At 42.8% G+C, this 25,938-nt stretch overlaps 2 protein-coding genes across 4 annotated transcripts in view; one reads left to right on the forward strand and one right to left on the reverse strand.

Annotated features, from left to right (window-relative positions):
• DSTN (destrin, actin depolymerizing factor) overlaps positions 1-21,066 on the reverse strand; it is a 45,923-nt gene extending 24,857 nt beyond the window's left edge. The window contains exon 1 of one of the 2 annotated variants that reach the window (XM_081096976.1): positions 20,660-21,066. In XM_081096976.1, coding sequence (XP_080953102.1) covers positions 20,660-20,662 — 3 coding nt within the window. In that variant the 5' untranslated portion in view covers positions 20,663-21,066. Of the gene's footprint in view, positions 1-13,673; positions 13,733-20,659 lie in introns of those variants that run through there. The other variant, XM_081096977.1, reaches the window with a different exon arrangement.
• Positions 21,067-21,241: 175 nt separating this feature from the next.
• The window catches only part of BFSP1 (beaded filament structural protein 1), a 65,557-nt gene continuing 60,860 nt past the window's right edge, over positions 21,242-25,938 (forward strand). The window contains exons 1-2 of one of the 2 annotated variants that reach the window (XM_081096974.1): positions 21,242-21,429; positions 22,392-22,693. In XM_081096974.1, coding sequence (XP_080953100.1) covers positions 22,671-22,693 — 23 coding nt within the window. In that variant the 5' untranslated portion in view covers positions 21,242-21,429; positions 22,392-22,670. Of the gene's footprint in view, positions 21,430-21,714; positions 22,694-25,938 lie in introns of those variants that run through there. The other variant, XM_081096975.1, reaches the window with a different exon arrangement.

Genomic DNA, 25,938 nt, shown 5'->3' on the forward strand with positions numbered 1-25,938 from the left:
CTCCTTACGTGCAAGAACTAATTCTAAGGATCTCCCCCTGCCCCTAGATATGTTTTTTTAATTGGTTTCAGAGAGAGAGGAAGGGAGACAAGGAGAGAGAGGAGGATAGAGAAGGGGGAGGAGGGAGGGAGACAGACATACAGACATCGAGCAGTTGTACTCGCCCAGATCAGGGATGGAACCTGCAACCAGGTATATGCCCTAAGCGGCAATGGAAGAGGCAACCTTTTGGTTTACTGGACGATACTCCAACCATTTGAGTGAGCAGTTCAACCGGCCAGGGCTCAGTTGTTGTTGTTGTTTTAAATCCTATTCTACCTAAGAACTACTATCTACTTTATTAGGTTTTTAAACTGGTCATCCCTTAAAACTTTTATGAAATGTACTACTGCTTTCAAGATATCCCCCCACCCCCATTTTTTATGTTACAATTCTTCAGTTTAAGAAGAATCTTTTCACCTTAAAACTTGAGGATTCTCGGGGGGTGGGGTGGGGTGGGGGTAAACGAAGCAAAAAACCAAAAAAACTTCTAAGCAATTTTTATAGATTTCCCTTGGAATATTCTGGTCCTGAAATGAAATATGCTATTTATTGTCTTTTGCCTAACGGTACAGAAATTCAGGCCTCTGAAATACTGTTTGCATATATTTACAATGTTTCTACTTTGTTTTTTAGACTCCCCATAACTGACTGACAAGAAAAAATTTATAAAGATGGAAAAATTTCACACTATTTGATTTTTAAGTGACAACTCACTATCAATCACATCATGGAAGCATGAACATCCTCTTGATAAAATTAAAAATCTTTTTTTCTTTTAGCTATAATTGACAATATAATATTACATTCATTTCAGGTATATAACAATGATTTGTTATTTAGATATATTGCTAAACGATCACCACATAAGCCTAATAAACATACATCATTACAGTTATAATTTTTTTTCTTGTGATGAGAACTTTTCAGTTACTCTTAGCAACTTTCAAATATATATACAATACAGTACAATTAACTTATAGTCACTCTAGTAACCATCCTGCACATCACATCCTCATGACTTATTTATTTTATAACTGGAAATGTGTACCTTTTGACCATTTTTACCCATTTTGCCTATCCTCTATCCACTGCTTCTGGCAACCACCGATCTACTTTCTGTATCTGTAAGTTCAGGGGGGTTTCTTGTGTATGTTTTGTTTTAGAGTCCACATATAAGTGAGATAATACAGTATTTGACAAGTATTTTTGTTTCCTTTTGATAAATAACCAAAAGTGGGGTTGCTGGAGCATATTGTAGTTCTATTTATAATTTTTGAGGAACTGCCATATTGTTTTCCAAAATGGCTGCACCAATGTACATTCCCACAAACAGTGCATAGGGGTTCCCTTTTCTCCACATCCTCACCAACACTTATTTCTTGTGTTTTTGATAATAGCAATTCTAACACATATATAGTCAATTACTTACAACAAAAAAGTCAAGAATATACAGTGAGGAAAGGACAGTATAAGGAAAACTGGACAGCTGCATGCAAAAAAAATGAAACTGGACCACTATCTTACATAATACACAGAAATTAACTCAAAATGGATCAAAGACTTGAATGTAAGACCTGAAAATACAGAACTCCTGAAAGAAAACACAGGCTGTACACTCTGACACAGGTCTCTGCAATGACCTAAACCAAAAGCAAAAAATAAAGTAGGATTATATCAAACTAAAATGCTCCTGCAAGGCAAAAGAAACCATCACCAAAATTAAAAGGCAATCTAACAAATGGGAGAAAATACTTGGAATTATGCATCTGGTAGAAAGTTAAGATCTGAACAGACATTTTTTCAAAGACATACAGATGGCCAAAAGGTGCGTGAAAAGGTGCTCAACATCAATAATCAGGGAAATGCAAATCAAAACCTCACTGAGATATCACCTTAACTCTTAATATCTGTATCAATTCCTTCTGCCCAACATATACACACAATCCATCTATCCAGAATTGTGAAGCTGCATAATAAATGTTTACTTAATACAAGTTCTCTACTTCATGTTGTTTTAAAAGTCACATATGCATATACATATATATTATTTTTTAAAGTGTCTAATATGTAAGCATCACTTAATTTCAGGATAAGTGCTAGATAAGAGCCATTAATGTATATAGTAATTAATATGCAAAGAGGATAACATTTAAGAATTCAATATCCCATAAAATACACTAACACATTTCAAAATTTCTGCAATCTACACCCTTGTTAAATAATCATTTGGTTGTGTAGTTCAAAAAATAAAAAGGACACTGTTTAATAAAGATGTATCTATTAGTAATTTTGTCCAAGGTAGAAAGAATGACTGTTTTAAGCATCTATCATTAGAAAAAGTTTTCTACAATATTCTGTCTTATCCTTCAATAAGACAGGAAATAAACAAAAGAATACATTCCTCAACTGGGGAATGAAATACTACTCACCATAAAAAGGAACAAACTGTTGATGTACAAATGACTTATGCTAAGTGAAAAGACACCAGATTCAAAGTGTATGATTGGATGATCCCATTTATATGACATTCTTGCAAAGGTAAAACTATAGGGACAAAAACCAAATCAGTGATTATTCAGGGTGGGAAGAAGAATTACCATGGGGAATCTTTTTGGAGTAAAAAAACTATTCTATATTTTTATTGTGGTGGTAGTTGTACAACCATATACACATTTGCCAAAACTTGCAGAAAGGCATAGAAACATACCTGTAATACTACTCAGTCATGAAAAATTAAATACTACCATTTGCAGCATCATGGATGGATCTTAAGAGTACCATGCTACCTGGCTACTGTAGCTCAGTGGTTGACCATCCTATCTAATAAAAGAGAAACATGGTAATTGGCATACAACCGCTACCCTTTCCATTGGCTAATCAGCGGGATATGCAAATTAACTGCCAGCCAAGATGGCGGCCGGCAGCTAGGCAGCTTGAAACTAACATGAGGCTTGCTTGCTTCAGTGATGGAGGACTCCAATGTTCCCCGCCTGCCTAGCGGCCTCTGAGCTTGCAGTTTAAGAAACATTGCAACAAATATAGAAGCTAAACAAAAACCCAGAAACCTGCTTTCAGCAAGCCCGGGATCTCAGAGCTGGAGTTATACATTGTTTCGATTATAGAACTGAAACAAACCAGATACCTTCTTTCAGCAGCAGAGGCCTCAGAGCTGGAGCCAGAGCTAAAGCTGGCCCAGAATAAAAAGAAAAAGAAAAAAAGGAGCAGTTGGGAGCTTCAGTCGGCCTGAAAACAGCCCTCAGCCCCTCACCCAGACTGGCCAGGCACCCCGGTGGGGACCCCTACCCTGAAGGGTGTGTGACCAGCTGCAAACAGCCATCATCCCCTCACCAAGGCTGGCCAGGCACTCCAGTGGGGACCCCCACTCTGATCCAGGACACCCTTCAGGGCAAACCAGCCAGCCCCACCCATGCACCACGCCTCTATCCTATATAGTAAAAGGGTAATATGCCTCCCAGCACCAGGATCAGCGGAGCCGCAAGGCCTCCCAGCACCGGGATCAGCAGAGCCGAGAGGCCTCCCAGCACCGGGATCAGCGTGACAGGGGGCAGCGCCCAAACCCCCTGATCACCCTGCGGCTCTGTGTGTGACAGGGGGCGGGGCCACAACCTCCCTATCGGCCCTGCTCTGTTCGCGACAGGGGAAGGCACCCCAACCCCCTGATCAGCCCTGCTCTGTGCCTGATAGGGGAGAGCTCCCCAACCCCCTGATCGCCCTGCGGCTCTGTGTGTGACAGGGGGCGGGGCCACAACCTCCCTATCGGCCCTGCTCTGTTCGTGACAGGGGAAGGCGCCCAACCCCCTGATCAGCCCTGCTCTGTGCCTGATAGGGGGGAGCTCCCCAACCCCCTGATCGCCCTGCGGCTCTGTGTGTGACAGGGTGCGGCGCCTCAACCCCCTGATTGGCACTGCTCTGTGTGTGACAGGGTGCGGCGCCCCCACCCCCCCCACCCCCCACAGGCCCTGCTCTGTGTGTGACGGGGTAGAGCCATAACCTCCCCATCGGCCCTGCCCTGAGTGTGAGAGTGGCGGCGACCCAACCCCCTGATCCGCCCTGCCCTGAGTGTGACAGGGGGCAGTGCCCCAACTCCTCTATCCGCCCTACTCTGTGAGTGACAGGGGGGAGCTCCTCAACCCCCTGATCGGCCCTGCTCTGTGCATGACATGGGGGAGCTCCCTAACCGCCTGATTGACCCTGCTCTGTGTGTGACAGGGTACGGAGCCCCAACCCCCGTGATGGGCCCTGCTATGTGCGTGACAGGGGGCAGCGCCCCAACCCCTGATTGGCCCTGCTCTGTGCATGAAAGGGTACGGAGCCCCAACCCCCTGATGGGCCCTGCTCTGTGCGTGACAGGGGGTGGCGCCGCAACCTCCCCATCGACCCTGCCTTGAGTGTGACAGGGGGCGGTGCCCCAACTCCCCAATCAGCCCTGCTCTGAGCCCGACCAGGGGCTGCATCTAGGGATTGGGCCTGCCCTCTGCCACCCGGGAGCAGGCCTAAGCCAGCAGGTCGTTATCTCCCAAGGGGTCCCAGACTGTGAGAGGGCACAGGCCGGGCTGAGGGACCCCCCCTCCCCTCCCCCGAGTGCACAAATTTTTGTGCACAGGGCCTCTAGCCCTATCTAATAAAAGAGAAACATGGTAATTAGCCATACCTCCGCTACCCTTCCCATTGGCTAATCAGGGCGATATGCAAATTAACTGCCAGCCAAGATGGCGGCCGGCAGCCAGGCAGCTTGAAGCGAACATGAGGCTTGCTTGCTTCAGTGACGGAGGACTCCAACGTTCCCCGCCTGCCGCTGCCGGCCTCTGAGCTTGCAGTTTGAAACATTGTTACAAATATAGAAGCTAAACAAAACCCCAGAAACCTGCTTTCAGCCAGCTGGGATCTCAGAGCTGGAGTTGAAACAGTGTTTTGATTATAGAACCCAAACAAACCAGATACCTACTTTCAGCAGCTGAGGCCTCAGAGCTGGAGCCAAGCCGCAGAGCTAAAGCTGGCCCAGAATAATAAAGAAGAAAAAAAAAAAGGAGCAGTTGGGCACTTCAGTCACCTGCCAGCCTGAAAACAGCCCTCAGCCCCTCACCCAGACTGACCAGGCACCCCAGTGGGGACCCCCACCCTGATCCAGGACACCCTTCAGGGCAAACCAGCCGGCCCCCACCCATGCACCAGGCCTCTATCCTCCTCTATAGTAAAAGGGTAATAGGCCTCCCAGCACCGGGATCAGCAGAGCAGCGAGGCTTCCCGGCACTGGGATCAGCGTGACAGGGGGCAGCACCCAAACCCCCTGATCGCCTTGCGGCTCTGTGTGTGACAGGGTGCAGTGCCCCAACCGCCCCCCCCCCCCCCCACACACACACACGGTCCCTGCTCTGTGACGGGGTAGAGCCATAACCTCCCCATCGGCCCTACCCTGAGTGTGACAGTGGCGGTGCCCCAACCCTCTGATCGGCCCTGCTCTGTGGGTGATAGAGGGCGGCACCCCAACCCCCACCCCCCACGGGCCCTGCCCTGAGTGTGATGGGGTAGAGCCATAACCTCCCCATCAGCCCTGCCCTGAGTGTGACAGGGTGCGGCGCCCCAACCCCCTGATCCGCCCTGCTGTGTGTGTGACAAGGGGCGGTGCCCCAACTCCCCTATCGGCCCTGCTCGGTGCGTGACAGGGGGGAGCGCCCCAACCCCCTGATCGGCCCTGCGCTGTGTGCGACAGGGTACGGAGCCCCAACCCCCCTGATAGGCCCTGCTCTGTGAGTGACAGGGGGCAGCGCCCCAACCCCCTGATTGGCCCTGCTCTGTGCGTGACGGGGTGGCGCCGCAACCTCCCCATCGACCCTGCCTTGAGTGTGACATTGGGCGGTGCCCCAACCCCCAATCGGCCCTACCCTGAGCATGACTGAAGGTGGCATCGCAACCTCCCAATCAGCCCTGCTCTGTGCATGACAGGGGGTGGCGCCCCAACTCCCCAATCGGCCCTGCTCTGAGCCCGACCAGGGGCTGCACCTAGGGATTGGGCCTGCCCTCTGCCACCCAGGAGCAGGCCTAAGCCAGCAGGTCATTATCTCCCGAGGGGTCCCAGACTGCAAGAGGGCACAGGCTGAGGGAAACCCCCCCCACCGAGTGCACAAATTTTTGTGCACCAGGCCTCTAGTCCTATCTAATAAAGAGGGAATATGCAAATTGACCATCACACCATAACAGTCAAGATGGCTGCACCCACAGCGGAGGCCGAGTTCCCGTAACGAGCCTTAACAAGCAATCAGCATCAGTATGGACCTGAAGCGGCATGGCGCTGGGCCAGGACAGGGACTTGAGGCTGCGCACGCCCCCCCGCCCCCCCCCCCCCCCGCGTGGGTGGTGCTTAACAGGGGACCTCAGGCCATAACCTCCGCCCCGGCACCAGGCCAGAGGATCTCAGGCTGTGCTCCCCACCCCAGGAACAGGCCAGAAGACCTCAGGCTGTACCCCTTGCCCTGGCGCCGGGCCAGGCGACCTGAGGCCATGCCCCCCCACCCGGCAGGGCTTGACGGGGGTGGGGCCGGCCAGGTCTGGGTCTTGCATGATTTTGAGGCATACGTGGGTAGGCGGGAACTTGACTCTGATTCCCGTTGCGCACCCTAGATTCTGACAGGAGGAAGATTTTCATATACATTTACTAATTTTCTTTAATCTCTGACACTTCTATTATAGAGAAAGGGCAAATAGCAATATTAAAATATTTCCTCTAATTAACTCCCTTTTAATGTGCACGAATTTCATGCACCGGGTCACTAGTTGACCTATGAACCAGGAGGTCACAGTTCAATCCCTGGTCAGGGCACATGTCAGGGTTGCGGGCTCAATCCCCAGTAGGGGGCATGCAGGAGGCAGCTGATCAATGATTCTCATCATTGATGTTTCCATCTCTCTTTTCCTCTCCCTTCCTCTCTGAAACCATATATATACATGGTTTCATTCTAAGTGAAATCAGTCAAACAATAAAAGGAAAAGAATCTTATGATTTCACTCATCTATCTATACATCTATCTATATATATAAAAGGCTAAGCAACCGTCCGACCATCCGGTAGGTATGATGCGCATTGACCACCAGGGGGCAGACGCTCAACAGAGGAGCTGCCAAGCTGTGGTGACTTGGCAGAAGCATTTCTTGGGTGATGCACCCCAGAATCAGAGTGGAGGGAGCCCAATTCCTCGCGGGGCCATGCGATTCCACCTTCGGCCGTGGCTTTTGTTGTTGCTGGGGCACTGTCGGCCCCAAATCTGGTTTACTGCATACTTGCATTTGTGTTCCACACCCTGTATGAGAGCAACTTTGCAGAGTGCCCTCTTTCACTCCGGGACCCCTCGGGGAATGCTGGAGAGCTGGTTTCAGCCTGATCCCTGCAGGCCAGGCTGAGGACCCCACCTGCCAGAGGAACCCCACTCACTCCGCAGATGCCCTTTGAGCCGCAGTGCTGCCACAGGTGCGGCTGGCCAGGGAGGGACCGTGGGAGGTTGGCTCCAGGGTGTGTCTGGCCCATCTCGCCCAGTCCTACCCCACCAACCACCTTCTAATTAATTTCCTTTCAATGTGCTCAAATCTGTGCACCAGGCCACTAGTGTGAGATATAAAACAGAAACCAACAAGTGACTAAACAAACTCATAGACACAGCCAACAGTATGGTGGTTACAAGAGGGCAAAGGGAATGGGGAGAAGATAAAGGAGGCAAAGGGGGTCAAATATATGGTAATGGAAGGAGCCTAGACTCTGGATGGCGAGCACACAATGCAATATACTGATGATGTGTTACAGAATTGTACATCTAAAACTTATATGTTATTAACCAAAGTTACCCCAATAAATTAAAATTTTTTAAAATGGTGAATTTTACTTTATGTAAATTGTTCTGAATAGAAAAATTATACACTTCTAGTCTTTCAGGAGCAACAATATAAAAAATTCTATTCTCCTTTGAGAAAGACCATTTTGAATACACAATAAATACAAAGCAGCAATTTTAAACCTTTTTCATCTCATGGCATACAAACTACTTAAAATTCTGTGGCACATCAAAAATATCTTTTTTTGCGGATCTGACAAAAAAAATAGGTATAATTTTGATTCATTCACACTGGATGGCTATTATTGTGTTGACTGCTATCATTTTTTTATTTGACAGTCTAAAGGAAAAGAGGTGAGTGCCCTCTGACTAGTCAGGTATCGCAAGGTTTTAAAAATTCTAGCAGCACACGGAAATTGCCGAGCTAAAGGTAAAAGATTTCTCCTTGGTTTAACAATTTGGTGTCCCTTTGGATGATTAACTAACATGTCAGTGAACCCAAGACACAAAACAGATCTGATGCTGTTGGGTAACTGACCTACTTCTGTTCCATTCAGTGTCTAACCCCTAACAATTCTTCCTTAAATGTGGATATCTATTTCTTCTCATCTCCTCTTAAAATCTCATAACACTCCCAAGATTAAAAGTCTTCACCAATTCACAAGCACCTACAAAATAAACTCCATATTCATTAACAGCACTTAAAAGGCCCTTTATCATCCAAACCAACTTATTTTTCCAGATTCATTTTCCACCACAGGCAATTTTATTACTCACTCATAACTTTCAGAAAGCAATTTGGCCATTTATATCAAGAGCTTCAAAATAATCCAAACCTTCTGACCCTTTAACTCAGAAATCCCACTTTGAGGAATTTACTCTGGGAAAATTATCTTCATAATAATAAAAACCAGACGGTCCAAATAAATAAGTAAAAACAGGAGAATTGCTAAGAAAAGTATAGTATATCCACAGGATAGTTTCTGTTACATCCATTAAAATCATGTTTGTGGAAAGTTTTTAATGACACAGGGAAATATTATGATTTAAGTGAAAAAACAAGCTGGATAAAAAGTTTTACATGCAGTGTAATCTCAACTATGTAAAACAGTATAGAGAAAAGGAATTTTATCTCTAACAGTGGGAATAGAAGTAATTTTTATCTTCTCTCTAGTTTTCTGCATTTCAAAGTTTTCTGTGTTGAGCATATTTTTAAAATTAGAAATACAGACCCATGCAAACTTTTTGATTCGATGGTTGTATACCTACAATTCTATTTTGAAGAAGAATGCAGATGCAACCAAAAATTGGTGCACAAAGATGAAAGCATTACTTATAATACTGGACTTAAATTTAACACAGTAATAACTTAATATCATCACAGTATATGCAAGATACCCTTAAACAATTTAAGTCGTTTTTTACAGATAGAGGTAATGTCATAAAATTCAAAGTGTAAACTCAGTGGGTTTTAGTATATTCACACGTTGTAATGTACATCCATCACCACAACCTAATTTTACAACATTTCGAACCCTGTACTCGGGAACAATCACTCCTTTTTCCCATTCTTTCCCACCCAAGACCTAGCCAACCACTAGCAGCAATTTACTTCCTGTCCCTACTGTTCTGCTTCTCCTGGATATTTTATATAAGTGAATCATACAATATGTAGTCTTCTTTTTTTTAAACTGGCTTCTTTCATTTAGCATGTTTTCAAAGTTCATCCATATTATTGCATGATTCATTACTCATTTCTTTTTATTGCCAAATGATATTCTATTGTATGAATATACAACATTTTACCTATTTAATCATCAGTTGATGTACATTTGAGCTGTTTCAACTGTTGGTTTATTACGAATAATGCCACTATGAACATTCGTGTACAAGTTTCTATGCAGATACGTTTTCATTTTGCTTGGGTATATAATTAGGTGTGAAATTGCTGGGTTATGTGGTAACTCCCAAGTTGATCTTCTTAAGGAACTGCCAAACTGTTTTCCAAAGTGGCTACACCATTTTATATTCCCACCAGCAACGTATTCCCACGGCCTTGCCAACATTTTGTTACTCCATGTTTTTTATTATTTTTATTACTGCCATCCTAGTAGGTGTGTAGTATCTCATTGTGGTTTTGATTTGCATTTCCCTAATGACTGACTTTATCGACTACTTGTATTTCTTTTAAGAAATGTCTACTTAAAGCCTTTTAGGCTGTCCTTTCGTTGCTGAGTTGCAAGAATCCTTCATATATTCTGAATACAAGTTCCTAGTCAGACATGTGATTTGCAAATATTTTCTCCCATTCTATGAACTGTCTTTTCACTTTCTTGATGGGTGTTCTTTGATACAAACAAGTTTTTAATTGTAATAAAATTCAATTTATCTATTTTTCTTTTGTCACTGGAGGTTTTGGTGTCATTGCCTAGAAAGCCAAGAAAATTGACCAAAAACACTATCCAAACCACATTCACAAATATTTTTACCTATGTTTTCTTCTGTAAGTTTTATATCTTTAGCGCTTACATTTAGGCTATAACATATTTTAAGTTAAATTTTCTATTTAGTGTGAAACAGGGATCCAAATTCATTCTTTTGCATGTGAATATCCTGTTGTTCTAGAACCATTTGTTGAAGACACTATTCTTTCCCCCACTGAATTAGCTTGGTACCCTTGTCACTTTGGGATATGGGAAATAAAGAATATAAACCGTGACAAATGAACTCAACTATGTAAGAAAAATCTGTATTAGTAGTCTCCAGATATTCACTTTCTCCCTTATTTTCATAATAGTACTTATTACAATCTGCAATTATCTTATTCAGTTTTTTATTTATTTCTTACCTGTCTCTCCTATTATAATGTATACTTCATAGGGACAGGGACTTTGACTTATATACTGATGAATACCCAGAGGCTAAAACAGTACAGTCCTCCTTTAACATCATCAATAGGTTCTGCAACTTTAAATGAAACGTCATATAATACTTGAGGGTCATCTTGCTCTTGAAATATACAAGCCCTCAGGAAACATAGCAGCTCTACTTAATACATAGAAACAAACACAGAAAAGTGGCCCAAATGTGGAGACAAAGAAACATGTCACAAATGAAAGAACAGAAGAAATCTCTAGAAAAAGAACTAAATGAAATGGAAGCAAGCAAGCTACTAAATACAGAGTTCAAAACAATGGTTATAAGGTTGCTCAAGGATCTTAATGAGAGCTTCAAGAGACTTAGTGAGACTTTCAAGGATCTTAGTAAGAATTTCAAAGACATGAAAAAGGACCAGACAGAAATTAAGCATACACTAACTGAAATAAAGAACAATTTACAGGGATTCAACAGTAGAGGATTCGGAGAATCCAACCAACGATTTGCAATATGAGGAAGCAAAGAACACCCAATCAGAAGAGCAAAAAGAAAAAAAGAATAAAAAAATATGAAGGTAGTGTGAAGACCTCCTGGGATAACTTCAAATCTACCAACATTTGCATTATGGAGGTGCCTGAGAAGAGAGAAAGCAAAATACTGAAAACCTATTTGAAGAAATAATGACAAAAAACTTCCCCTACCTAGTGAAAGAAATAGACTTACAAGTCCAGGAAGCACAGAGTTCAAAACAAGAGGCCCACACCAAGACACATCAAAGTTAAAATGCCAAAGGTTATAGACAAAGACAGAATCTTAAGAGCACCAGGAGAAAAGCAGTTAGTAATAATAATTTTTTAAAAAGATTAAAAAATATGAATAAAATGGCAATAAATATATATCAACAATTGAATCTAAAAATCAAAATAGCCCAGCCGTCATGGCTCAGTGGTTGAACCATCAACCTATGAACCAGGAGGTCATGGTTCAATTCCTGTCAGGACACATGCCCGGGTTGCAGGCTCCATCCCCAGTGTAGAGTGTGCAGGAGGCAGCCGATCAGTGATTCTCTCTCATCATTGATGTTTCTATCTCTCTCTCCCTTCCTCTCTAAAATCAATCCTAACATATAAAAAGACAGGGGAGTCATGACCGAAACAACTGGACAGACGACTGAACAGCAGGCTGCATGGGGCGACCAGGCCGGCAAGGGGGGTTAGTGAGGGACGACCAAATGACTTAACAGCAGGATATGCATTACCTATGGACACAGACAATAGGGTGGTGAAGACTTGGGGTGAGGCTGGAACTGGGTGGAGGGGGGCAATGGGGAAAAAAGGGGTGACATCTGTAATACTCTCAACAATAAAGATTTTTTAAATAAATAAATAAATAAATAAATAAATAAATAAATAAATAAATAAGCAAGCCAGCCAGCCCATGGTAAGAAAGGGGGAAAAATACATACAACCCCCCCCCCTAAGGAGTCTAACAGTCTAGTTTCACAAAACATCTTAGGAAGTGCCATAAAAGGAATTCATATTCTATCTTAGCACTGTTTCTTAGAGATGTGCAAAAATGCAGAGAATTAACACCAGTGTTGGTATACATACTAACTTCCCTTTACAAATAGGCTAATTCGCAAAGTCTGAGGATAGTCCATCAAGGTGACCACTAGCCACTTGTGGTTTAGTGAGTCCCATTATAAGTGGCTAGTGTGATTGAAGAGCTGCATTTTTTTATTGTAATTCACTTTAATTTACTTAAAAATTTTAAAACTTATCAATTCCATTACTGGAAAACTTATAAGTATGCCCAGAGCAACTTATGTGTGTGAATCTACTTTTTCAACAGTAAAATTTAAATCTAAATATATATCAAATATTTCTTATGAAAATTGAACATTTGAATTGATGTACTGGAGGTGTAAAATATATACTGATTTCAAACTTGTATGAAAAAGGAATGTAAAATGTCTCGTTAATTTTTATATAGATTAAATGTTGACTTATTTCAGATATATTGAGTTAAATAAATTTCACCTTTTCTCTTTACTTTTACAATGGGGCTATTAGAAAATTTAAAAGTACATATGTACTTTGGGTGATGAACACAATGCAATATACAGATGATATATTATAGAAATGTACACTTGAAATTTATATACTTTTATTAACTGTTACCCCAATAAATTTAATAAATTTTTAAGTAATACTTATGTAACTCATATTTTATTTCTGTTCGACAACAATGGTCAAAAGATTAGTTACAACATTCTTAAAACAAGATTTCAATGATTTGAGAGTTCCTCAGGGCTCTAGAGCTTCAACAATTGCCTTAAAAGATTGTGCCCTAGCAAGTTGAAGGAGTCTTACCAGTATTTGCCTATGCTTTAGTTTTAGCTCTATTACTACATGGAAATACTACCAACGTAAAAAAAACATGTCATGTGAAACCACTCTGAAGTAAATACTAATTACATTTAAAGTTGGCGATTTTCTGAAAGCAAGTCAAGATAAAAATATGGGTCAGAAATTAATCTTTCTTTTCTGTGATAACTCGAATGGGAGTAACATCCTATAAAGTAAGCAAAAATGCTGAAAGGAGTAAACAGTCTTCCTTCAATATGCTCCAAAAGTACAAATACAGTGACAGACTCATTTTAAATGTAGGTTTCTTGCTACAGTATGCACTGAAGTGTCCAACTTTTAAATGCTCATCCTGAGCCCTGATGCAACAAAATGGAGTTCTTTGATACTCCCCACATTAAAAAAAAAAAAAAAAAGCCAAACTATCAGCTTTTTCATACCTTCAACTACAGATTAAAATGTGAATTTTAAGAATTTTAATTGCATTTTTACTTAAGTCAATTGCTTTTTTAAAGATCTACATAAAAACTGATTTTTAAGCCCTGACCGGTTTGGCTCAGTGGATAGAGCGTTGGCCTGCGGACTCAAGGATCCCAGGTTCGATTCCGGTCAAGGGCGTGTACTTTGGTTGCGGGCACATACCCAGTGGGGAGTGCGCAGGAGGCAGCTGATCGGTGTTTCTCTCTCATCGATGTTTCTAGCTCTCTATCTCTTTCCCTTCCTCTCTGTAAAAAAATCAATAAATATATTTTAGAAAAAAACCCTGATTTTTAATATACCAAAGCAAACCACATAAGCATTACAATGTCAGCTACTGAAAGAATTATCTTCAAAAATTAAGTATCACTAGACTAAAAACTACTCAACTTTATGGAAGTCCTTGTACAGAAGACTTCACGATGATGAATGTAACAAGTTTGTCAAAGTATTACTAACATGAACCAATCTGATGTTTATTTTTCTATACTTCTCCCAATGTAGAATTTCAAGCAAAATGAACAGGAGATAGCTTTTAGAAGCGCAATTTCAAGTGAAAAGTCACTTCTAACATCAAGGCAAGGAGGTAGGGACAGAAGAAAAGCAGGGATTAAAATATTTCTGAAGTATTAGGTATAAATCTTTGGGTATGGCTTTCATGGACAATCTAGAAAGGCATTATTATGCTACAAGGGAAGGAAGTTAAAGATACTTCAGTAACAATCTTCTACCTGTTTTGTGGTTTAGATATGCAAATATCAAACAGTACAGGCATACTTCAGAGATATTGGGGGTTGGGTTCCAGACCACTGCAATAAAGTGAGTATCACAAGAAAGCCAGCCATAATTGTTTTGCTGGTGAGGGTTCTTGCCTTCAATTTGTAAAAAAACTCAACATATGTTAAGTGCAATAAAGCAAACCACAATAAAAGAAGCATGCCTGTAGAGCAGCGGTTCTCAACCTGTGGGTCGCCACCCCTTTGGCGATCGAATGACCCTTTCACAGGGGTCGCCTAAGACCATCCTGCATATCAGATATTTACATTACGATTCATAACAGCAGCAACATTACAGTTATGAAGTAGCAACGAAAATAATTTTATGGTTGGGTCACAACATGAGGAACTGTATTTAAAGGGCCAGAAGGTTGAGAACCACTGCTATAGAGTAAAAAGACTAGGCCTAATTATTCAGAGACTAGAGAATTGTTCTGTAGATAAAAACAATGCATATACTCCTAGGCTAGATGAAGTTTTCTTTGGTTACATAAAAATCAAAGAACAATTCATCTATGGTCTGATTTCCCTGTGCTCTCACTGTTCATCTCCAAAGTTCAAATGCTAATTTTAAAATGGATAAATGTAGAAAAGAAAAAGTAATAAATAAAAATGGTAATCCTTCAAAACTAAAAACAAAACAAAAAAATAAAAAAACCACCAATGCATATATATATTAAATCTAGTTTTTCAAGAGTTTCAAGACCTTTTCAAACTTCAACTATGGTGTTCATCTCAAAGTATCTTAATTATTACTGAAAGAAAATAGTTATTTATTATAAAAACACAAATGTTTGGAGTCTTCCTGTATACCAAGTTAAAGACCATTTTGATTCAAACCAATTCTATTTATAAAAAATAGTCACAGTTATTTTTGTTTTGTCTGTGTTTTTTCAATAGACTATTTTCCAGAGACCTTTTAGGTTCACAGTAAAATTGAGCAGAAAGTACAGAGAGTTCCCATATATCCCTTGTAGGGTTTTGTTGTTATTTGTTTTTAACATTTTGCTAGATTAACTGCCTAGAAAAAAGAAAGGTGTAAGTATAAAGCAAAGGATGTTAACATCCATGGCCCTTGGCAAAAATGGAACTCTATCGTGGATCACTGCATTCTGCTACTACTAGGACCCAACAATGGCAGGTATCTAGAATTAAGAGAGAGTACTAAACTTTCCTTACTTAGCTTGAGGCTTGCAAAAACCTAGGTGCCAGAGGAGAAGAATATTAGTCCTCTGTATGTATGTGGTTCTGGTCTTGACAGTCACTTTCTTGTTGATTTTAAGTCTGGGTTCACTTGATGGCTCCACAAATTAGCTTAGATGAAGATATGACGAGGTTTTACACAATGTCAAGTTCACCGATGAGCATGCAAGCAAAAATTAAGCTGCAATGAAAAGATACTCAACTCCTACTAATCAGAGAAATATAAATTAAAGAATGAGAAAACATTTCACACCCATCAGACTGGCAAAGGTTGTAAGTCTCATAATAGCAAGTAGTGAAAAGAAATGGAGAAACAGGCTCCTAAATGTAGATGATTGGATGGATGCAAACTAGAACCTCTGATGGCAGATTAAAAAAATACATATGCATGGTCTCCAAACCAGGGCTTCTACTTCTGGATATAAATCAAGAAGATATTCACTAGGACTAGAGCAGCTGTGGGCAAACTACGGCCTGCGGGCCGGATCCGGTTGAAATGAATAAAACTAAAAAAAAAAAAAAAAAAGACCGTACCCTTTTATGTAATGATGTTTACTTTGAATTTATATTAGTTCACACAAACACTCCATCCATGCTTTTGTTCCGGCCCTCCGGTCCAGTTTAAGAACCCATTGTGGCCCTCGAGTCAAAAAGTTTGCCCACCCCTGGGCTAGAGAATCAATATATAGTAATATATAAAAATGGAGCCTGGCAAGCATGGCTCAGTGATTGAGTATCAACCTATGATCCAGGGAGTCACGGTTTGATTCCTGGTCAGGGCACAGGCCCAGGGCTTGATCCCCAGGGAGGGGCATCCAGGGGACAGCCAATCAATGATTCTTTCTCATCATTGATGTTTCTATCTCTCTCTTCTTCTCTGAAATCAATAAAAATATACTTGGAAAAAAATGGAAACAATATATTGCAAAAAAAAAAAAGATAAAAGGGCAAAAAGTTGGGCAAATATCCATCAATAGGGCAATGGATAAACTTAATCCTATATAATAAAAGGCTAATATGCAAATAGACTGAACGGCAGAAAAACCAAACAACCGGTCGCTATGACATGCGCTGACCACCGGGAGCGTGCGCAGAACATGGCCGCACAGGATGTTGGAGCAGGTGAGCGGGGGCGCCAGACCAAGGTGGGGCGCCAGTTGCTATCATTGGGGCGAGCCTCTGGTGGTTACTGAAAATTCTTTGCTCCCATGGCCCCACTTGCACCCACTGCCAGCGCCGGCCCTGCTTGCACTCGCTGCTGGCGCCAGCCCCAATCATTCTATGCCATCAGCTGGTGTGACGGGGCTGCCAGCAGACAGGGGACCAAAGGCTGCAGTGGGAGAGGCGGGTGGGAATGCGGAGGATGGGCCGAGACCCACCCCTGTGCCTACCAGAGCCTCACCGCCCACAGTTCCTTTCAAGGTGCACAGATTTGTGCACTGGGCCCCTAGTATAGTCATAAAATAGAAAGTATTCAGCTGTTAAAATAAAGAACCAGAGCCACAACTAAAATTAAAATCCATCCCACCCCCTAAAACTGACCAAGTTTAATTTTAAGTTGCAAAAGGATGCACAAAGCATATGTATCAAAATCAAAACATATACATATAAAAAAATCAAGGCAATAAGCATATACTTCTGCAGATACATACATATATAGCTGGAAGTATGGAAATGCCAATGAGAATGAAATACATTAATTTCAGGTGACTATGTTGAATTTTACCTGAGCCCTGTGCTCCTGGAAAGCAGTACCAGTTAAGAAATCCACTCCCATTACTGTGTGTTCTGGGAACAAGTAACAAAAGGATTCTGCCCTTAAGACTCCCTGGCCCCAGGTCCCCATTCCCTCCCCCTTTTTTTTGAGATGTTCCTCACTAATTGATGTCCTCCCAATTGCAATAGCCTAAAAAAGAAATCATTTCCTTAATTGGCTGGTGCATTATATCTTTGACACTGGAGTGGTTGGTTATTTCTGGGATTAGAAGATGCATACGTAAATGTAATGGTAGCATAACCTGAAATTCGGCAAAAAGTTAATCTTTTTTTCAAAGGAACTTGTTGTTCTATGTAGTTTTCCACTTAAGATGTTTCTAAATTAATTTTTAAATTATTTTTAAAATTTGATGTGGAGTCAGAAGTGGTCACACAAGTCAATCCATTAGTTTTCTGATATGTTAAGTAGGCACATTAACACATGCCCAACCTATTCCAATAGGTTGTTATAAATAAAAGTGGTTTTGCTAATCATCAAGTGGTACAATACATTTGTAATTCAGTCTGAGCCAATTAATTCGGTTTGGTAGAGCAGCATTCTGATTAGAATAAAGTTACGAATTAGATTATCATATAGACCTTTACTCTGTTTCAGGGGCAACACTACACTCTTACTTCAGAGAAAGCAATGTAGTTATACTGCAAATGAACACACTATCAGTTACAAGAGAAGCTAGGAAAGTCTATGTTATGTCTCAATCCATACCCAACACAAGAACTACTGAGCAGATAACCCAAATAATTTGGTGGTTGGGCTGGTAATCAATCTTTAAATGAGGAAACTAGCAAATCCCAGCACATATACGCCAAAGTTTTGTTTGGAGTGTGTAGATGTGGTTCATGTGGAGGGTAGGCATCTTTTTTTTCTTTTTTCGGCACTGTAAAGTGAGACTTTGAAAACATGAAATTTCATGGTAAAGTGCCCTGGGTTTATCTTTTGAGTTGTTTTCAAATTGCTTTACTCCAAAGTGCTTCTGGAATACTTGGTGAGTACCAGGAAGTGATTTTGTTAATGTAGAACAAAACAATCAACAGTTAAAATTTAACTTAAAAAACTAAAAAATTTGAACCCAGTATCTAGACAACAAATCTAAAAAAGATAAAATACCAAGGTAAAATGCTAAAATCTGGGATAATAAAGGAACTTTCCATCTTCACAATATTCTATAGTAGCTGGACTGAAGGGAAATGCTCTATTCTCATGAGGCTTACATACAAGAGTAACCAACTTTCTTTGCAAGCATCCAAACAAGACTAGCTTATAAGGTCTTCTTTTTTTAAATTCATTAAATTTATTGGGGTGACACTGGTCAACATGAACATATAGATTTCAGGTGTGGGTTTGTTACAAGATCTGTATATTGCACTTTGTGCCCACCCCGTAAAGTCAAATCTTCTCCTGTCACCATATAAAGTCTTTTCTTAACCTCTCTACACCAAGAAGTTTGAAATGTATTTGGAATCACCCATCTTGATTTGTGTTTCTCCTCCTCCCCCAAGAACCAGTAAGTAAAACAGATTCTTCATTTTATTTGAATTACAAAAATATGGAAGTAAAGCTTTAACTAAAGTTTAACTATTTAACTAACGTTAAAATGCTTGGCCCTATTTTCAAACAAAATAAAGTTTGCAGTCTAGCAACTCAAAAACATAGAATGTCAAATTAGAAGACCCTAAAGCAGGTTTCATAGCACTTTTGTCAGAGCTGATGTACTAGCACTCAAAACCCTTAGGTTAAAATGGTCTTTTAGTATGAACTAGTACATGTATGTATAATCTTAAAGAGGTTAAAAATCTTAAATGCTGATTCTCTTTATGATTTACATAATTAAACCAAAGAAGAATCAGAAACTGAACACTATCAAATTCCCAATACATATCCTCAGTCACCAAGAAACTACTGATTAATCTCATTTCCTTCCACTAATGAGACTGTGTGCAGTCATGAAAGTTGCAATACCTTAAGAAAACCAAAACTACTATTCCGTGAAAACATTTTGGATGCAAATAAGCTGGCACCAACTGCTTCCACGCAGACAGATGCAAAAACTGTAATATTTCTAGCGAAGTGTGGTAAGCCTCTGCCTGCAAATCGCTGACCAAAAATGGTCATGGCGTGCTGCAGGCTAAAGAAAACGACAAAATGTTCCACTTGAGAATACTACTTAAGAACACTGTTTTACGGCACACTGGAATTCCAGTTTAGACGGGGAAATATGTAAATTAAGCAGAGTGTCCATCACCTACTGAGCATGTTTACTTTTGCAGTGGTTCTCAAGCTTCTGGCCCTTTAAATACAGTTCCTTCTGTTGTGACCCAACCATAAAATTATTTTCGTTGCTACTTCATAACTGTAATGTTGCTACTGTTATGAATCGGAATGTCAATATCTGATATGCAGGATGGTCTTAGGCGACCCCTGGGAAAGGGTCGTTCGATCGCCAAAGGGGTCGCGACCCACAGGTTGAGAACCGCTGTTTTAGAGAATGGGATAATTTTACGGACTTTAAAAAAGTTTGGTTTTTTTTTCATTTGTTTTTATGCGTACGCCTGCATCATGCCCACCCCTTGCATGCCGAGTTCTGAAGCACAGCCACACTGTGTACAGGTGAAAGGCATTTTCCAGCCGCACCCGGCGAGGTCGGGCCGGCGAGGGTTAAAGCAAACGCCGCCAAGCCTGACGAGCACAGGGAGGGCGCAGCAGGAAGCGGACGGACGGACGGACGGCCGGACACGGCCGAGAAAGCGGCTAAAGGCCACCCGTCCTTAACCTGCCCGGGTCAGGCTCAGGGATCACTGCGCCCCCCAGGGCTGCTCAATAAAGGCCGTATTTTTCCTTTCCGAGATGGACAGACCTGACCGGCGCATCTGTGCCGGGCTCCGGGGAACGTGCCCGGAACAAGGCCGCTCCGGATTCCCACGCCCCCCGCCCGGGGTTGGCGAACCCCACCCCCCAGTCGATCTCGCCGAGGCGGGGAGAACTCGACTCCAACTGGCGGTACCGAGGCCAGGGCGGAGAAACCTCCGAGGCGACGCTCCGGGACGGCGGCCAAGCAGCAGCTGCGACCAACGCAGCGGCCGTGGAGCCGCTCCGGGACTCGGGGCCCAGAGGGGCCCAGCGGGTCCGCGGGCGACAGACGCCCAAGACCCTGCCCCGGCGGGAGACGGCTGAGGGACGCGGGTCCCTTCGGGGCGGAAGGAGGGTGGGGGGCGGCGTCCGCCCCTCAGCCCGACCCCCGCGGCGCCGCAGCCGCGCCGCCCCCGCCGCGTCAGCTCACGCCTCGCGCTCTCTTCCACTCACCATCTTCGCCGAGGCGGTCGCAGGGACGCGGGGCAGGGAGTCGGCGGGCGCCGAGTGTCCTCACAGCAGCGGGGCCGAGCAAACGAGCGAGGTGGCGACGCAGGGCGCGAGCCTACCAGGGGGAGGGCGCGTGAGCGCGCCGCGGGCCCAAACACGGCTGCGCACGTCACGCGCTGCCCGCCGTTGCTACGCAACCGGAAGGCCGGGTAACGCCCCGCCCGGGCGGCCTTCGGGACTGCACGCGGAAGGGGTCTTCCTCACCTTCCGGACCTTCCAGAAGTCTGACTAGGGTTCCCCTCACCAGCTCCGGGCCGAGGGGAGTGGGGATGGGTCCCTCTCTCTTCTGCGGGGGACGAGGAGGCGGAGCTTGGCCTGGCACCTGCAGGGCCAGTGGCCCTTCTCCCCCCAAGAGGCGGGGCCACGTGGCGCCCCGCCCACTGTGAAGCTGTTGGCCTTACAAGGAAGTGGCTACCTGGCCAGGTGTGCGCCGCCGCTGGGGTGGGGCCTAGGAGGGGACGAGGAGGGGAGGCGGGTAGGCGGGGTTGGGGAGAAGGAGCCGCGAGGCCAGGCGGGAGCTGAGGCGCGGGCGGCGGCGGAGGGGCACGCATACCGCATATTTTACCTACTTTGGTGCGATTCCCGCCATCCTCCCCTGATTGGCCCAGCCCGGCACGTTGGGCCCTCGTCTAAGGAAAAAAATCTGCACATTTTCCCTCCTTCCGGAGGCGACTGTGGCCTTACCGAGTGCTCTGAGTCACCGCTAATGTCAGGTCTGGAAAAAAACAGGGAGTGATTTATTTATCTTTGGGAACAGCCCGGGAAAGGAGGCCGCCGGTCCGCTGGGTGTAGCTGGGAAACGGTCGGCTGGTCTTGGGGTGATGGCGCCAACCCCGCTGCTCCGTTTTTTGGGGCTTTAAATTTGGGATTGTGTGTTTTGTTTTGTTTTGTTTTGTTTTTTATGGGCGGTTGCATCAGAAACACAGTTTTCACACGGCCAGAAGGAATCCCAGCGTTTTTTTTCTGAGGGTGTTTTTGTGGGGAGTAAAGGGAACAAAGAATTTGAAACTGGATTGATTCTTTTATTTTAGGTCGTATTTCAATTTAAGATACTGAGACCATCACGACCTCTCCCAAAACTGTTAATTCTCCAAATGTGAGGCTTTTGGACAGGATGGTCAGTGTATGTGTGTGTGTGTGTGTGGGAGGGGGGCGTTGTGTGTGGTTTTTTGCTGGGCATTATCTAAAATTCTAGATTGTAAGTGGCTTTTGTTCTGACCATTCAGCATGGAAACTCATTTCTTATTACTCATCATGTTTTTGTTTTCATTTCTTTCCTTTTTTAAAAAAAAATGTTTATTGATTTCAGAGAGGAAAGGAGAGGGAGAGAGAAACATGATGTGGAGAGAGAATCATTGATTGGCTGCCTCCTGCGCCCCCCACACTGGGGATGGAGCCTGCAACCCAGGCATGTACCCTGACCCAGGATCAAACGGTGACCTCCTGGTTCATAGGTTCATAGGTCCTGGCTCAGCCCGGAGCTGTTTTGTTTTCTTTTTAAGAGAGGGAGCAAGTTGTGACAATTCTAAGCCTATACAATTTGCCACAAGATTTTTGGCAGGCTGAGCAGTGGTTCTCAAAGGGAACTCGTTCAGTTAGAGTTGTTTGCCCACCCGCCAGAGTTGCCGACGCAGAACCTCTGCGATGGGACCCTGAGGATGTGCATTTCTGACAGTTCCCAGGTGATGCTGCTTTGAGAAGAAAGAACCTTCCTGTATCCGCCTGCAGCTGGAGCCCATTGTCTGTCTGTCTGGTTGAACGGGATTCAGTGCCCGCCTCCACGTCTAAGTCCTCAAGATGTCCTTTCTAGTCCAAAATTGAGTCCTGCTCATTTAAGGGAATACACAGCCCGTCTGCTCCGTCGTCTGGACTGCATTTCATCCTCCACTCTGCCACCAGAGTTACGTCCAAACATAAGAATTGGATCCTGTCACGTCGCTGCTTAAATTTTCCTATGGCTTCCTCCAGAATTAGCAGGTCAGCCTGGCCTTTTTGCCTCTGGCCTCAGCTATCTTTAATTTCCTGCCTTGTCTCCATATCTCCCGTAGTGCCCAGTTTTCTTCCAGAAGCCCTCTTACCCTGAGCCTGCTCCTTTCTCAGCCTGAAAGGTTCTTATAACCCTATAGTCTGAAGACCTCTGACCACTTCCCAAGGGACTGATAGTGCTCCTTCCATAACCCCACAGTTCATCACTTCTCAAATCTTGATGAGCATCCAGGTCTCCTGAAGATCTTGTTAAAATGCAGGTGCAGGGGGTTAAGGCTGGGATTACAGTTGCCCCCCAGGTCATTCAAATGCTGCCAGTCTGCAGCTTTGAGTAGTGAGACCTTAAAAGTTTTTCCCTACTGCTGGTATAGCAAGTAACACACACACACACACACACACACACACACACACACACACACACACACATGCGCGCACAGATATCCACCATCATCTGATTAGACTGAGTTCCTTGAGGACAAGGGCTGTTTAGGATGCATCTTATTTGGACTAGCATAGCTCCTGATAATGTAGTAGGTATTTAATACAGTTTGTTCAGTAAGTAAACCAATATTTGAAGATGTTTACAATTCCTCAAGCAAATGTCTATATCAGTTCACTGTAATCTAAGAGGGAACCCCATTGTTCTTAAGGTCCCTTTGAATTTTAACCTCCGCATTTACACATAAATTTGCTGGGTATTTTCATTCCTCCTCATCCCACAGAGGGAGCAAGTTTTAACATAAAATCTCCTTTAAATATGAGATGTGTATATTTCACTTCTCATTTAGGAAACATACTTAATATGTTGTTGCATACTTAATCTGTGAACATATAGGCACTTTCATTTAAAACCGTTTATGAGTGACAGGGAAGTGTAAGTTAAACATTAATGTTAATCAGTAGCCTGGAAAAAGTGTTTTTGCAAGACAGTATGATAACTCTGTCAGTATATAGTGTAGAAAAAGCTTTCTAGTTTCTCCTCCGCCTCCCCGCAAATTCACCTGTTCTCTTGTTTATGTCTATAGTCTTTAAAAAATAATTTTAATCATATAATAAGATGTGAATATATTCTCGTTATAAAAGATCCAAACAACACAATAAAGGAAAGTTCCTTGAGCACCTCTGGTCTCCATTTCCATAGTCTCTGGTGCCTGCCTTCTCACAGGTAACCAACTGCTGTCACTTTGGTCTATGGCTTTACAGAGAAATAAACCTTGTCCATGTGTTTTGTGTTGTTTTGCTTTTGTTGTTTAGTCTAATGGTTTTATGCTGGAGTGTGGTGTCCAATAGCTTGCTTTCTGATTTGATTTTCAGCCTGCTGGATCTGTTCATTTATGACAGAGGGATGTTCAGACTCCAACTGTCTGTTTCTTGCAATTCTATCAGTTTTTGCTTCATGTAGCTTGAAGCAACTACATGAGGTGCATACACGTTAAGAATTGTTGTATGTTCTTAGAGAATTGACCGTTTTATCATCATACTAGAGGCTTGGCGCACAAAATTCGTGCGCAGGTAAGGTCCCTAGGCCTGGCCTGCGATCAGGGCCATCTTCCCCAGCTGCCTGCAGCCTGCCCCGCCCCCTGCCACCACCCACCCCCGGTTCCCCGTTCGCTGTTGGGTGATCGGTGCCTGATGGCTGGGGGGAAGGGACTAAGAGGTGGTCAGTGTGCCTCATAGTGACTGGTCCAGCGGTCATTCTGTGGTTAGGGTCAATTTGCATATTAACCTTTTATTACATAGGATGATGCCCTTTATCTCTGATAACTTTCTTTTAAGTCTGCTCTGTCTGAAGTTAATATAGCTATTCCTGCTTTTTTTAAATTAGTGTTAGCATAGTATTTTGTCGCCATCCATTTACTTTTAATTTATATGTGTCTTTATATTTAAAATGGATTTCACCGAGCCAACATAATTGGCTCATGTTTTTTGATTCACTCTGAAAATTGCTGTCTTAGTTGATACATTTAGGCCATTGACATTCAAAACTATATTTTCTATTTGTTGCCCTTCAATTTCCTTCCTATTTTTATTATCCCTTTTTTTCTGCCTTTTGAGGTTTTAATTTAACATTTTATAGAATTACATTTTTTCTCGTATAAATTTTATTTCTTTTAGTGGGTGCCCTAGAGTTTGCAGTGTATCTTTACAATGAATCCAAGTCCACTTTCAAATAACACTATCACTCTTTATAATAATAAAATAATACTAATTCCTTCCTCCAGTCCCTTGTATCATTGCTGTCATTTACTTCACTTACATATAAGCAAACATAAGCATGTGTATACACACAGAGATATATACATAAGTGTATATAATCAAATACATTGTTGCCAGTATTTGAATAAACTTATCTGTTAAATCAATTAAGAATAAGAAAAATAAAAATTTTTATTTTACTTATTAATGTTCCCTTCTTTGTGTAGATCTGAGTTCTCACATATATTATTTTCCTCCTCTCTAAATAAATTTTTAAAAACATTTCTTGCAAGGTAGGTCTACTGGCAACAAATTCAGTTTTTGTTTGAGAAAGTCCTTATTCTCCTTCACTTTTTTTAGTACTCACCCAAGGATATGTTATTATTGATTTGAGAGAGAGAGGAAGAGAAACGTTGATGTGAGAGAAAAACATGATTGGTTGCCTTTCATAGGTGCTCCAACCAGGAATGGAGCCCATGACCTTTCAGTGTATGAGATGACCCTCCAACCAACTGAACCACACTGGCCAGGGCTCTCCTTCACGTTTGAATGACAATATTGAAGGTACAGAATTCAAAGTCGGTGGAGTTTATCTCTCAACACTAAATATTTCACCCCACTCTTTCCTTGCTTACACCATTTCTGAGGAAAAGTCACAGGTAATTCTTATCTTTGGTCCTCTTATAGATAAGGTGTTTTTTTTTCCCCTCTTCTTTCAGGATTTTTTTTTCTTTATCTTTGATTTGACAATGATGTGCTGAGGTGTAGTTTTGTTTTTGTTTTTTGGCTTTCGTTTGTTTTTTAATTCATCCTGCTTGGTGTTCTTTGAGCTTCCTAGATCTGTGGTTTGATATCTGACAATAATTTGGGGAAATTCTCAGTCACTGTGTTTCAAACATTTCTTCTATTTCTTTCTTTTTTTCTTCTTCTGGTCTTGCTGTTATGCATATGTTACACCTTTTGTAGTTGTCCTCTAGTCCTTGCATATTCTGTTCTGTCTTTTTCAGTCTTTTTGCTTTTTGATGTTGTGGATTCTCTTG

Source organism: Myotis nattereri, assembly GCF_964212035.1.
Source record: "Myotis nattereri genome assembly, chromosome: 8".
NCBI lineage: Eukaryota > Metazoa > Chordata > Mammalia > Chiroptera > Vespertilionidae > Myotis > Myotis nattereri.